The sequence below is a fragment of the Theobroma cacao genome, chromosome 10 (assembly GCF_053813885.1).
Source record: "Theobroma cacao isolate CCN51 chromosome 10, ASM5381388v1, whole genome shotgun sequence".
Lineage (NCBI taxonomy): Eukaryota > Viridiplantae > Streptophyta > Magnoliopsida > Malvales > Malvaceae > Theobroma > Theobroma cacao.
In genome coordinates, this window is record NC_142648.1 from 18,416,630 (window position 1) to 18,431,677 (window position 15,048).

General features: G+C 34.3%; 1 protein-coding gene across 1 annotated transcript; it reads right to left on the reverse strand.

Moving 5' to 3' along the window:
* Positions 1-1,997: 1,997 nt before the first annotated feature.
* On the reverse strand, positions 1,998-10,684 carry LOC148760397 (uncharacterized). Its single transcript, XM_088810482.1, has 8 exons — positions 10,595-10,684; positions 4,684-4,879; positions 4,376-4,572; positions 4,044-4,136; positions 3,464-3,605; positions 2,772-2,941; positions 2,283-2,666; positions 1,998-2,195 (listed from the first exon to the last, which is right to left on the reverse strand). The coding sequence occupies exons 1-8, from the start codon at positions 10,682-10,684 to the stop codon at positions 1,998-2,000; spliced, it is 1,470 nt and encodes a 489-aa protein (XP_088666608.1).
* Between the last annotated feature and the right edge of the window lie 4,364 nt (positions 10,685-15,048).

Here is a 15,048-nt window from a genome sequence, read left to right on the forward strand (position 1 = left end):
GTCATCAATGAATACAATAACAAACTTGTCCAAGTAAGGGTGGAATACCCTGTTCATGAGATCCATAAAAACTGCCGGTGCGTTAGTTAACCCGAAAGGCATGACCAAGAACTCAAAATGACCGTACCGAGTCCTGAACGCTGTCTTAGGTACATCCTGTTCTTTAATCCTCAACTGATGATACCCAGACCTCATATCAACTTTAGAAAACACTATAGCTCCCTATAATTGATCGAAAAGATCATTAATCCTCGACAATGGATACTTGTTCTTAATGGTCATTCTGTTAAGCTGTCGGTAATCTATACATAACCGAAGTGTACCGTCTTTCTTTTTCACAAATAAAACTGGTGCTCCCTACAGAGATGTATTAGGGCGTATAAAACCCTTGTCCACTAACTCTTTCAATTGTACTTTCAACTCCTTCAACTCTACCGGAGCCATTCTATATGGAGGAATAGAGATAGGGGCAGTACTAGAAAATAAGTCAATGGTGAATTCGAACTCACGATCGGGAGGAAGTCCCGGTAATTCATTAGGAAATACATTAGGGAACTCACTTACTACGAGGACATTCTCTAATTTAGGTTCCTCCCTCGATATATCAATCACGTGAGCCAAGTATGTCGGATATCCTATTCGCACCAATTTCAAATCTTTGAGGGCTGAGATTACACAAAACGGTAATACTCGACGCTCCCCTGTAAATACAACTTTTGCTCCCTCTGAACTCTGGAGAATCACTTCTTTCTTAAAATAATCCACCTTTGCTCGATGAGTGGTTAACCAATCCATACCCAAGATCAAATCAAAGTCCTGAATCTCCAAAGGGATTAAATCACCCATAAATTCTTTTTCCTTAACTTTAAGACCACAGTCTCTATAATATGTATTTCTTACTAACCGCTCACCTAGAGGAGTATGCACTACAATCTCTTCCTCTAATGGTGACAGGTTCCTATCTGAGAATGATGCAAATGATATGCTCACATATGATCTATCGGAGCCCCAATCTATCAAAACATGTGCATCCCTATCAAACACAATCATAATACCTATCACTGTGCTAGGTCGAACCCGGGCTTCATCCTCAGTCACTGCAAAAACCCTGGTCAAAATTTAGGGCTGCGGTTTGAAAGATGGCTACTTAGGGGTATTACTCCCCATGCCTGACCGTATCACTAGGCCCTATCTAAACTGTGATCCCAAAGTATCTCTCCGCGGTATACTAGGACGAGTCGAAATCTGGTTTTGCCTTGATTTGTTGGCATGTGAGACATTTCGTCACAAACTTGGCTATGTCTCGTTTCATACCCGGCCACTAGGAACTTTCCTTGATAGTCTTGTAGATTTTGGTGCTTTTGGGATGTAAAGCATAGGTGGAAGAATGAGCTTCCTCCAAAATAACCTATATCAGCTGATCATCCTTAGGGACATAAACTCGGTCTCCAAGCATCAAGATACCATCATCACCGAGTCTGAACTCATTAATTTCTCCATCTCACAACTTTTGAACTTCCCATTTCAACTCATCATCAGACTTCTGCAATTCCCTGATTTGATTCAACAGTGAGGGTCTCACAACAAAACTAGCAAGTAGGGTTCCATCCTCGCCATTACTCAACTGGATCCCTAGAGATTTCATCTCCAGTAGCATCAGAAGATAAGAATTCTGAAGTGATGCTAATAAAGATGAGGATTTACCACTTAAGGCATCTGCTACAACATTTGCCTTCCCTGAACGATAATCAATCACTAAGTCATAATCCTTAATCAACTCTAACCATCGTCTCAGTCTCAGGTTGAGTTCTTTCTGGGTGAGCAAATATTTCAGGCTTTTGTGGTCGGTAAAGATCCAACAACGCTCATCGTATAAGTAATGCCTTCAGATCTTTAATGCAAAGACTACTATTGCCAACTCCAAATCATGGCTAGGGTAATTCGTTTCAACTTCTTCAACTGCCGAAAAGCATAACCTACTACTTTCTCATCCTACATTAACAGCACTCTAATCCCAATTTAGAGGCATCACTATACACCATAAATTCTTTCCCACTAACAGAAAGTGTCAAGACGGGAGCGGAGGTCAACCGATTCTTCAGCTCCTGAAACCGACTCTCGCAGACATCATCCCATTCAAACTTGACTCCTTTACGAGTCAGACGAGTAAGAGGAGCAACTATTAATGAGAACCCCTGAACAAACCTTCTATAGTAACCGGCTAAATCGAGGAAACTCTGAATCTCTGTCACTATTTTTAGTTGCTCCCACTATAAGATTGCCTCAATCTTCTTGGGATCGAGATAAATTCTAGCTCCAGACACAATATGTCCCAAGAAAACTACTTCCCTCAACCAGAACTCACATTTAGAGAACTTGGCATAGAGTTGTCCCTTGCACAAAGTTTGCAGCACAATGCGCAAATGGATAGCATGTTCATCATCATCCTTCGAATACACTAGGATGTCACTTATGAACACTATCATGAACTTATCCAAGTACGAGTGGAACACCCTATTTATAAGATCCATAAAAGCTGTTGGGGCATTAGTTAGACCAAAAGGCATAACCAAAAACTTGTAATGCCCATAACGAGTCCTAAAAGAAGTCTTGGGCACGTTCTGCTCCTTTATTTTCAACTGATGATACCCAGACCTCAGATCAATCTTAAAAAATACCATAGCACCCTATAACTAATCAAAAAGATCATTAATCCGTGGTAGAGGATATTTATTCTTGATGGTCACTCGATTGAGCTAACGATAATCAACACATAACCGAAGAGTGTTATCCTTCTTCTTTACAAACAGGACTGGTGCACTCCAAGGAGAAGTACTAAGGCGAATAAAACCCTTATCTATCAAGTCTTGCAGTTGGACTTTCAGCTCCTTTAACTCTGCCAGAGCCATCAGATACGGAGGAATGGAAATAGGTACGGTACCTGAAAGTAGATAAATATAGAACTCATTTACTATTGGGACATCCTCCAACTTAGGTTCCCCCTTTAAGGTATCAATCACATATGGTAGATAAGCTAGATACTCTTTCTGCACTAGTTTCAAAGCTTTGATAGCCGAGATTACACAAGATTGTAATACTCGACGTTCCCCTACAAATACAACTTCTACTCCTTCAGAATTCTGAAGTACAACTTCCTTCCTAAAACAATCCACATTCGCCCGATGTGTAGTCAATCAATCCATACCCAATGTCAAATCAAAAGCTCAAATTTCTAGGGGAATTAAGTTAGCCTTGAATTCTTCCTCACCAACCCTTATTCCACAATCTCTATAACAGGTGTTTCTAACCAACTGCTCTCCTAAAGGGGTATGAACTACAATTTTCTCCTCTAAAGGTGACAGGTTTTTATTAGAAAAGGATGCAAATATTGTGCTCACATAAGATCTATTCGAACCAGAATCAATTAAGGCATAAGCATCTTTATTAAATACAAACATGGTACCTGTCACTACACTGGGCTGAACTCGTGCCTCTTTCTTTGTCACAGTAAAAACTCTTGTCAGGGTATGAGTCTGTGGTTTAGAGGGTGGATGCGCCGGGGTATTACTCCCCACACTGAACTGCATCGCTACACCCTGTCTCAGCTGTGACCCATAAGAATCTCTTCTCTAAATATCTATGCAAGCTTGGGGAGATGAAGCAATTGTAGTAGCTCATCCTAATTGCGGGCAAGCCTTCCTCATGTGGCCTTGCTGACCACACTGAAAACACCGCACGGGCTCCCTACACAGCCCAACATGTGATCTCCCACAGTTCTAGCATTTGTCAGAACCCCCAAAACTCTTTCCAGGAGCACTCGTCATTGATCTACTGAATCCAAAAGACTTCTGCTACGGTTGTTGAGATGAGGGTCGGTTAGATGCTGCTGAAGTAGTGATAACACTCCCTGAAGCAGATGAATCCTTCCCTTTTTTCGATGGTTGACTGAAAGATGTATTCGGATTCTTTCTCTTAGCAAACTCGGCCTGAATTGTCTTGTTCTCAATCGCAAGTTTCTCAGCCTGCAGAGCCATCTACACAACCTCCTTATACGGCTCTCTACCCATCACTACCATACGGTCTCTGATTTCATTTCGAAGCCCTTCCTCAAAGTAATTAGCCTGATCCCTCTTAGTCTTCACCAGATCGGGCACATAAGACATTAACTCGTTAAAACAAGCCTCATACTCCTCTATTGTTAAACTCCCCTATTTTAGACTCAAGAATTCCCTCTTCTTTTCCTTTTGATGAAAATAAGTATAATACTGGTCGTCGAACTCTCGCAGAAAATTCGACCAGGTTAGAGGAATGGTAGAACAGATTTCACTAAGTTCCACCAAGTACGGGCTCTTTTCTCAAGCAGTCTAGTGGCTACCATCAATTTCATATCATCATCTAGTCTCATATCAATAAATGTCTCAAAAACCTGAATGATCCAGTCCCTAGCTGCGGTTGCGTCCAGATCACCCTTAAAAGAAATGCAGTCGAGTTGTCTAGCCTCCTTAAATTTCTTAGAAATGGAGACATCAGGTACTTGTGGTGGAACAGGAGATGGTGGTGGTGGCACTAGAGCTGCGGTTGGAGGAACGGCAGGAGAAGCTTGACTAGCTTGAGCCTAGCTAGTAATAATAGTGAGGAAAGCTGTCAATGCCTGAACGGCCTAAGGAGACATGGCAGGAATACCAAGAATATCAGTAGGTGGTGGAGGAGGTGGAGGATATGGAAGAGTCTCAATCTGTTCAGTAGCAGGTGCTGCCCAAAAAGTAGACACAGTCGATTCCCCCTCTATAGGATCTAGTTGACGATGCCAAGAACGGCCTCTTTCCCTCCCGACTGATCTAGCGAGAGGCAAAAGTCCATATCGAGGAGGCATAATGATCTATAAGAAGAAACAAAACAAGTTTAAACAACTCCAGGTCCTATATGCAAATGCATGCATTCAACTCAATCTAACTTAACTTAGGGTCACACTTACACTGTAGTTTTTAAAATAACTTTAAAATCAATGGCTCTGATACCAATTGAATTGTCATGACTCGGTACTCTCTTCGAGCCCGTGACAACCACCGCGATATCCCGATAGACATACCTTACCCGAAATGTCAACCGAAACCTCGCAAGGCTTTAGCATCATTTCTCCGCCTCCCTTGTGAGCAACAATTACTAAATATCATGTTTTAAAGGAATATAGCTATTTTCAAATCAAAGACAATCGAAAAAGTAATTTCTACTACACAGGAGTATGTTGGTCATTTACTCAAAAATTTTGAAACTTGCTAAAAAAATATAATATATAAATGAAAAGTATACATTTCATATCTACAAATAAATTTAGGTATCTAAATTATCCATTTGAAGTGAAATTATAACTAATCAAACTAAATAAAAATATTGAATAAAATATTTCATTTTCATATAAAACAATATTTATAAAATTCTACGTAAACAGTAATAACAACACACTGCGCCAAGGTATACAAAAATATTTTACAATGACATATGAGCCCCAAAATAACAAAAATAAACACAACTGTAAACCTACGATTTCTAAAGGTGAGAATCTAAAAGCAAACCCTCGACAAAATCGACAGTCTACAAACTGCCTTGAGCCTGAAATGGGTGAAAGAAGGGTGGTGAGTTTTTATAAACCCAATGAGTAAGCAAAGATCATCTATAACTTCTAAAGTCGAGTAAATTGAGACAATTAAAACATCTTATCATAATATGATTCATAACATTAAAACTCATTTCAACCCATATAAAACAGTTACATTTCATAAAAAAAATCAACAAGGCTTATGACTCTTTTAAAAACTTGGCTCATGCCAAAACTTGTACTTGGTGACAACTTGCACAGGGCATCCAACCGAGTCCGTCAAGGCTGTTAAAATAACATATACACATAAAACATGTTTTTACATTTAACAACACAACCGTTCCTTAGCGTTGGCTGACTTTCACCCTCACGTGGTGGTTCAGCATGAAGTGAACTCTAAACTACCTTAGGAGATACCCTCCGCGCCTCTCATAATAAGGTAAAATATGACAAGGTTTACCGTGCCCCTCTGATAGGCCGGTCCACGAAAACCCGTCCACTACAGTAAGCTAATCAATTACCCCACCAAATTAATAAAATTTTGTCAGTATGACATGGCTAATATGATATTACCCAACCTGTCAAGGTAAACAAAACACTTCATATATTCCACACAAACACAAATCCAGCCATTCATGCCATCACATTGTCATAAGCCATCAATTTAAACCATATGTCAATTATAAATCCTGTTATGCCGATACATTTATTACAAAGCAGGGTCGGCATAACTAACAATAGTCAAAACATATATATATATATAACACAAGTATATAGTCTCCACTTACTCAATTTCCAAAACCAGGATTCAATTTCAAACCAAATTATGAATCTCATTTCATTTAACCAGCACTTCAGTTATAAAACATAATAGTTTACAATTTAAGTTCATTTTTCTTTAAAATCATAAAAACGAGTATAAACTACTTTAGATAGTTAAGATGATAGTCTGGTTACTCACAATAACGGGAGTACTCCTACTCCTGGTCCTCAAATATGATATCCTTGCCCTTACTAGAGGGCTCACCACTTATACCTAATACATAACAAGTAATTCAATACATTTGTACCAAACTGTTATAAAACTATTCCAAGCTCTATATGAATGCATGAAATTGAATGAGGAATGTTCGAATAATCACTTAAAGATGGTGTTTTACGTAGGTTCAATTGTTATTGGACTGAAATGGTATTCGACCTAACTTACACTATACACTGTTTAATTAGCCAAAACATCTTATTCAACTCCAAATAGATTCATTGCATTTTTGGTACTTCAAATACACCCAAAGTACCTCAATAAACTTGATTGTGACTTAAATGATCACATCCGAAACTCATTCCGATTCTGAACTAATGTACTAATCAATGTCAACATAGTCCAATAAGTCCGTATATATCATTAGAAATCAAATCCAAGTCCATTTACCATGATTTTCTCATTGTCGGTCAAGTCGTTTACTAAAAGAACTATATTTTTCGATAACCATTGTCGATATCCAACACCATAAATCATCAAATACGAGCTACATAATATGAAATATAACAAAATTCATCATCAATATATCCCCTATTAAATTCGGCCAATGAGGGTTTAGTGAAGGATATGTGGTTTTCTTGCTTATTTTTCATACCGAATATCACAAAACCACTAAAAACACCTAGATAGCATGAAATCTAACAAAAACCATCATCAAAACTTCCCCCCCTTGATTCAGCCAACATGACTTCCTTCATGAAAGTTTGGGTTTCAACCATAGAAAATGAAAAAGAAAGCATGCGAGAGGTGAATCTTAAGCTAAAATCGTAAAATCTTTCCTCAGATCGTTTCATTTTTCTGTAACCGATGAATTTTTCTTGAATTTTCTTCCTCAAGGGTTGTTTCTATTCTTTCCCCCCATTTCTTTGGCTTGCATGACAATGAAAGAAGAATTGAGAGAGGTTTATGCTGGTTTATAAAGGAAATTATAAAAGAATTCAAGCTTGACACGTGTCAACGTGTGAATGGTTCATGGTTAAAACTTAACTATTAAACATTTTCTTACCACCACTTATAATACCTTAATTATCCAAAGTATAAAAATGATAATAGGTGAAATTCATGGGCTTGACAAGTGTCACGGTGGTGGAAAATTTTAAAAATTCCAATTACATCCTCATGGACACGTGGAATGACTAGTTTGCCCTTATGCTCGAAAAATGTCGAAATTGAAAGTTTTCACTTCTCAAATTCAAATTATGCTCCAATTAGTCAAACTTGGTCAAAAACTCATCCAACATTCCAATTTTTGCCCTTGAGTGGAAAAATGACCATTTTGCCCTTACGTTATAAAAATTCCCAATTGAATTCCAAATTAATCCTTGAACTCCGAATCACCATTTTAAGGCATTCTAAGGTTCAATAACTCTCAAATACATTCTAAAATCTCTATTTGGACTAGTTCGAGATTTTAATCGACTTAATTATACCACTAGGTACGATACCAACTTTTAACGATTTTTCGAAGCATCCAAGTATGCAGACATGCTATCAAGTACATGAATAACATGGCAAGTATATAATAGAGCTGGGCTTGACACATGGACTTTGTAAACTCTTGCCATAGAGTTTCATTAGTAGCACCAAAAACAATATCATCAACATATATTTGCACAATTAGAATGTCTTTACCTTTGCTTTTGATGAAAAGAGTTTTTAAAACTTTCTCCCTATTGAAGTCATTTTTTATCAAGAAATTTGTTAAAGTATCATACCAAACTCTAAGAGCTTGCTTTAGGCCAAATAGTGCTTTTCTTAATCTAAAAACATGATCAAGAATTGTAGGACTTTTAAAACTAGAAGGTTGTTCTACATATACTTATTCATTTATGAGTCCATTTAAAAATGCATTCTTAACATTCATTTGAAACAGCTTGAACTCCATGTAACATACAAAAGATAATAGCATTCTAATGGTCTCTAATCTAGCAACTAGTGTATAAGTTTCATCAAAGTCTATGCCTTCCTCTTGTCTGTATCCTTTGGCCACTAACCTAGTTTTATTTCTAATTATTTTCCCATTTTCATCCATTTTATTTCTAAACACCTATTTTTTTCATACAATGCAATAATCGTTAAGTCTAGGGATTAATTCCTGTACTTGGCTTCTTTCAAATTAGTTCAATATTTTTGCATAACTAGAGTCCAATGGTCATTTTTCAAAGGCTCATTTATATAGTCTTTGGTTCCATATGAGAAATGAAAGTAACATAATCACATGCATATTTGTTTGTGCTTCGAGTTCTAACCCCTTGTGGAAGATCTCTAATAATTTTACTTTAATCAACATACCTCATTTCTTTTATATGAGCAAGTTCTTTTTCTTTTATAGTGTCATCAGCTTGCTCTTCTACCTCTTGAACTTGATCTTCATCTTTTTTGTTTTCATTGTTAAGATCAAGTTCCTCAATTTTTTCTTGGAGAATATCTATTTCATCATCAACAGCATTTTCCTTTCTAAGAGAAGGTTTAACATCATTAAAAAAAGCATGTATGGATTCTTCAACAATCAAAGTTATTTTGTTGAACACCTTATATGCTTTTGAATTCATTGAATAACCAAGGAAAATGGTTTTATCACTCTTTGCATCAAATTTATCTAAGCTCTCCTTACCATTATTCAAAACATAGCATTTACACCCAAAAGGATGGAAATAACTAATGTTTGGTTTTTTTTACTCTATATAGCTCAGAAGGTGTCTTTTGAAGAATAGGTCTAATCATGGCTCTGTTTATTATTTAACATGCTATGTTTACAACTTTTGCCTACAATATTTAGGTAGATTATTTTAACACAACATAGTTCTAGCCATTTCTTTATTGTCCTATTTTTCTTTCCATTACTCCATTTTGTGGTGGAGTTCTAAGTTCTGAAAATTATGGCTGTATCCATTATCATTAGAAAGTTTTTCAAAACCTGTGTTCCTAAACTCCTTACCATGATCACTTCTAACACTAGTAATTATACACCCTTTTTTATTTTCTATTATTCTACAAAAATTAAGAAAGACTTCTAAGACTTCACTTTTCAATGCTAAGAAAAACACCCAAGTATATCTAATATAATCATAAACAATTACAAATCCACATAATTTTCCTCCTAAACTAGTTATTCTATTCGGTCCAAACAAATCCATATGCAGCAGTTGAAATGGGCTACTTGTTGTAACTTCATGCTTAGGTTTACATGATGTTCCTCTATGTATGCCTTTCGCACATGCATCACATAATTTATTATTTTCATAATCAATCTTAGGTAGTCCTCTTACTAAATCTAAAGATGGCAATTTGGATAATGTGTGCATGCTAACATGTCCTAATATTTTGTGCCACAGTTAGTTATCCTCATTTTTTCTTTGCCATGAAACACACATTATTTGTAAACAAATTATCAAGATATACAACATATACATTGTCTTTCCTATTTCCTATAAACAAAATTTTGTTGGTTTTAACTTCTACAACATAACAATATAAAGTTTCAAAAATAACTCTAAAAACTTTGTCACACAATTGACTCACACTTAACAGATTATGCTTAAGACCATTCACAAATAACACATTATTGATGTGAGAGGAAGAGTTTTCACCAATAGTACTTATACCTTCTATGTGACTGTTTGAGTTGTCTCCAAAAGTTACCTTTCCTCCTTGTTGAGGTTTCAATTTCTTAAAATCTTCTTTTTTTCCAGTCATGTGTCTTGAACAACCACTACCTAAGTACTACATGCCTTCATTTTTAACATTCGACTTTATGCCTATGTCTTCAACCTCAGAATTATTAACTCCCATGAAACATAAGTTTGCAGCTATTTCTTCCTTTTCATTTTGTGATTCATTACTATCATTCCATGTAGCCAACATTGCTTTCTTTTTGTTGTCCTTTGAATGGCTTTTTTGAAATTTCTTCTTTGTTTGTTTCTCAAGAATTTATTGAATTATCTTGTTAATAAAGCCACCTTTTCATCATCCTTTTCTTCATCATCACTCTTAATATTCTTTTCATCATTTTCTTGAGCAGCTTTAAGAGCAATGCTCTTTCTCTTCATATCTCCTCTAAGTGCTTTATCCCTTTATTCTTTATGTCTAAAGGTCATCTCATATATGAGTAGGGATCTTAAAAGCTTATCAAGCTTGAGAACATTTAAACCTTTCTATAATAGTAACCTTTATTCTCCATGACTTAAGTAAATAGTGAAGGATTTTATTCACTAATTGTGCATTGGGAAATTCTTTCCATAAGGCTTTCAGTTTTTCTATGATTTTAGTAAATCTCTCATACATCTCCTTTATAGACTCTCCTTCTTTCATTTTGAATAACTCATAATCAAGTATCAACATATTGATGTTTAACTCTTTTACTTGAGTTGTGCCTTCATAGCAATTCTCTAATGTTTCCTATATTTCCTGTGTTGAAATGCACATTGCTACTCTATTAAACTCACTTTCACTAAGTACACATAAGAGAGTAGTTACAGCTTTGTGGTTTCGTTGAATCAATTTTTCACCTTTGTTGTCCCATTCAACTCTTGACTTAATATGTCTTTCACTATCTACAAACTTATTAGGAACATGAGGTCCTTTAATAATAATATCCTATAAATCTAAAGTTATGGACTAAATAAAATTTTCAAACCTTATCCTCTAAAATGGATAGTTTTCACCAGTAAACAGAGGTGGCCTCATCATGGATTGTCCTTCACCCAAAAAACTTGAAGATGCCATTTTCAATGCTTTAAGCTTTTATCAGGATCTCTCAAAGGTTGTTAGACTTGTAAACTTGATAACTTGCTCTGATACCAATTGTTAGATGGATAAGCTTAAAGTAAAGTAACCAAGAGGGAGGGTGACTTAGTTATGAAGTAAAAATCCACTTTAAAAATTTTTTAAACATAATGGAAGTATAAATAACAAAGTAACAAGAACATAGTATAGACTAAATGAAAAGTAAATGTAAAAAGTAAAGAGTACTCAACCAAGTTTTCATAGAGGTTTAGCCTTAAATACTTACATCCTCTCCCTTGATAGAATATGGCATTCGAATCCATTATTAACGTGACTTTTCAACACAGGATCAAGTGTAACCTTTACAACCAAATGCCTTTTCAATGATGAAGCACAACCTCAACAAAAGTCACTACCTTTTTAGGATTAAGCACAACCTTAATAAAAGTCACTACCTTTTAAAGATCGAGCACAACCTTAACAAAAGTCACTACCTTTTCAGGATCGAGCATAACCTTAACAACCAAATGCCTTTCAAGGATCAAGCACAACCTCTCTACCTTTTGCTCGGAGATATAACCTTAACACTACCTTTTCAAGGAACTATAACCTATACAACAATGGATTGTCACAAAGTATGAACTTAAAACCTTTATGAAGGTTGATGGGATATTTAGGCTAAAAAATATGAGAGCTTTTTCAAGAATGATGAATGATGAATGATGAAGGAAGTCTTGGCTTAAGGAATAGCAACTGAAAGACAAAAAAAAATAGTCATTATGCTCAAATAAAGGATTTTTCAGCTTTAAGCTCTCTTGCTTGTTCTTCCTCTTTTTCTTACTCTCTAATTCTTTTTAGTCTCATAAAAATCTCATCTTTAACGTCCTTAAAATGGATATTTACATGCCTTGAAGAATTTATCCATTGGAGTGAATTTCAAAATGATTTTTGTACGTTCTAGCTAACGTTCTCATTTATGTTGTACATGGAGAATCGATTCTTTATTCATGAGTTGTTGATTATTAATGGCATTCTTCAAAGTCTGAAACTTTTTGTTTCCAAAGAGTAGATTTTTCCTTCTTGAGATGTCAAATCTTCCTTAACTTGGTTCAAAGGTGATACTTTTACATTTTTCAAAGAATTGATTTGTCTGTCTCAATGGTTGGTTCTTCAACATGGTTTGGCACCAAAATTTGAATTTAAGCTTGTTCTTTGATGCTCCAATCTTATCTAATTGTACTAGCTCTTTCTTTTTTTCCAAGTTTCTAAGTTTTGTCATTGGTGCTTCAAAAACAGATATCTTCTTCCTCAAGAATCAGTTCTTTGTCTTTATACTTAAGATCTTTGGTTCATTCTCACTCAGAAATGACTATTGCTTCATGGAAAATCAATTCTTTCTTGTTGGACTTCCTCCTTCTACATTTTGTTTTCCTAGAATTGATTTTTACTTTCTAAAATGTTGGTTCTTTCTCATCCCAGTAATTTTTGTCTTTCGAGAACTAACTTCTTCCTTTCTTATAATCGATTCTTTTTGTCATAAGATAATAAAATTTTCTTTCCACTCATTTAAGAATCTATTCTTAATATTCAAAAGGTTGATTCTCTAAGACTGGCACTTTAAGTTCAAATTTGCTTAAAAATATTTTTCTTTGGAAGCTAAACTTCAAAACTCTTGAGGACTTTCTTCGAGTTCAAAACATTTTTCATTCATTTTCAAAACATATTTAAATCAATATTTTGTCATTTCAAAACCAAGGTAAAGCTAATAGTCAGTTATAGTCATCAATAACTTTCTCGATTTGTTGAAATGATTGGCAACTTTTCTCTCTCCTAACTAGACAATATTGGAATTTTACAAAATTTATAAGGGAAAATTTTCCATATATAAATAAAGAAATCCCATTTCATGAAGTTAAGAATGGACTCAAAATAGTCATTCTTGGATTTTCTTTCAGAATGGTTTATTCCTTGATTTTAAGGAACACTATGGAATGGATATTCCTTAGTTCAAAATGAACCAAAGGGTGGAATAACCATTCCAACCGCAATGGAAGGAATATTCCTTCTAACCAAACATGTCCTTAAATTTATATTTTATATATTGCTTTTTTACATAATATTCAGTTAATTTCATCCACATTAATTAAAATATCCTCGGGAATCTAATTCTACGTCATTTTACTTTTCAAAACTAGTAGGACATGGATATATATATGCCCATATATAGGAAGCTGTAACAACAAAATCATCTCATGAGTCTTATCTTTTGTTTTTTTGTTCATGGTAAAAAACATTTTATGCTGAAAAGAAAATGTTGAATTTAAAGCCCTTTTGACCCAACTTTGCACTCAAAACTTTTTTTTTCTCCTTTTTATTTAAAAAAAAAGAGTTATATAAAGTTGCACGGGTGACACTGCAGGGTGTGGTTCAAATAATCTTCCAATATGTTGTACAATTCCACCCCAAAAAAAAAAAAGGTGTTGTACAATTATATTTTGTCCTGAAAAGCAGTCTAGTCCAAAATTTTATAGTAAACACTTTTCACAGGATAGAAAGTGACACTTCACTCCATGAACTAACCAAATCCAAATAAAAGCTTCATTGTATTTCTTTCTATAAAAGCACGAAAGAAAGGTGCTATTTTGAATTTGATGACAAAAATATTAATATGAAGCTTTTTTATGAATTTATTGAAGATTAAATTCATTTTGATATTTTATTTTATCTTTTTAGACAAAACACAGGTTTCAAAGTTTGGCATTTAAATTTGATTATAGTCTCTACGAAGGTTATTGTTAATCTTTTTATGAATTTATTGAAGATTATATTCTTTTTGATATTTTCCATGCTGAATGCTATTTTTGGCACATAGAATTATCGTTGACATTGAATGTTGATTTTTCACACATGAAACTATCATCTATACATCAATAAATAAAATATTACATTTGATATTTTTCATAATTTGGAAAAAAAAGAAGTTAAACCACTAAATATGGTGCATGTCTACCATAGTGATTTTTTTTTCTTTTATTTGTCTGATTGAGAACTTAAAAAAGGAAGATTTGTTGGTTCTTAGTATAATTCTTTTGTAACAATATTTTCTAAAGATTTGACTTGAAACTCTATTTTTTGAGTCTTTTCAAGCAGTTATAAAAAGGTATAATACCCAAAAAAGTCTATGAACTATTTTAAAAAAATTCAAATAAGTTTTTATTCTTTTATTGTATTCAATTAACCTTTTTAAATTTTTATTTAGAGTTAAATAAACATTTATTATTAATAGTTGATTAATTATTAGTAGTTAAAATGTCATTTATCATTATATGCCATATGATTTTAACGTAACATATTGACATGTCATAATAGATGATGAAATGATATGCTGATGTAACATAATGATATGACCATAATATATTTTTCACTTTTCACGTCAACACCATGTGAGTATAAAATAACAAGCGATATTTTAATTAATAACAATTAGTTAACTGTTAGTTATAAGTGTTTATTCGATTTTAAATAAAAATATAACAATTTAATTGAATGTAATATAAAAATAAAGATTTAGTTGAGTTTTCTTAACTAGTTTAGAAGGTTCTTCAAGTATTATGTCTTATAAAAAAAATTATAGAGTGCTGAACAAAATTAAACATGTCATGAAGCGTGAGTAATATTTTAATAGTTT

Bases quoted from the DNA above. Each gene is read 5' to 3' on its own strand.
- LOC148760397 (XM_088810482.1), bottom strand. From the start codon at position 10,684: ATGAAGAGAAAGAGCATTGCTCTTAAAGCTGCTCAAGAAAATGATGAA. The intron at 3,606-4,043 runs GTTGTGTAGATG...TATGGGTCACAG, and splicing joins GTAGAGAGCCGTATAAGGAG to CTGAGACAGGGTGTAGCGAT. The intron at 2,942-3,463 runs GTACCATGTTTG...ATCTACTTTCAG, and splicing joins TCAGCCCAGTGTAGTGACAG to GTACCGTACCTATTTCCATT.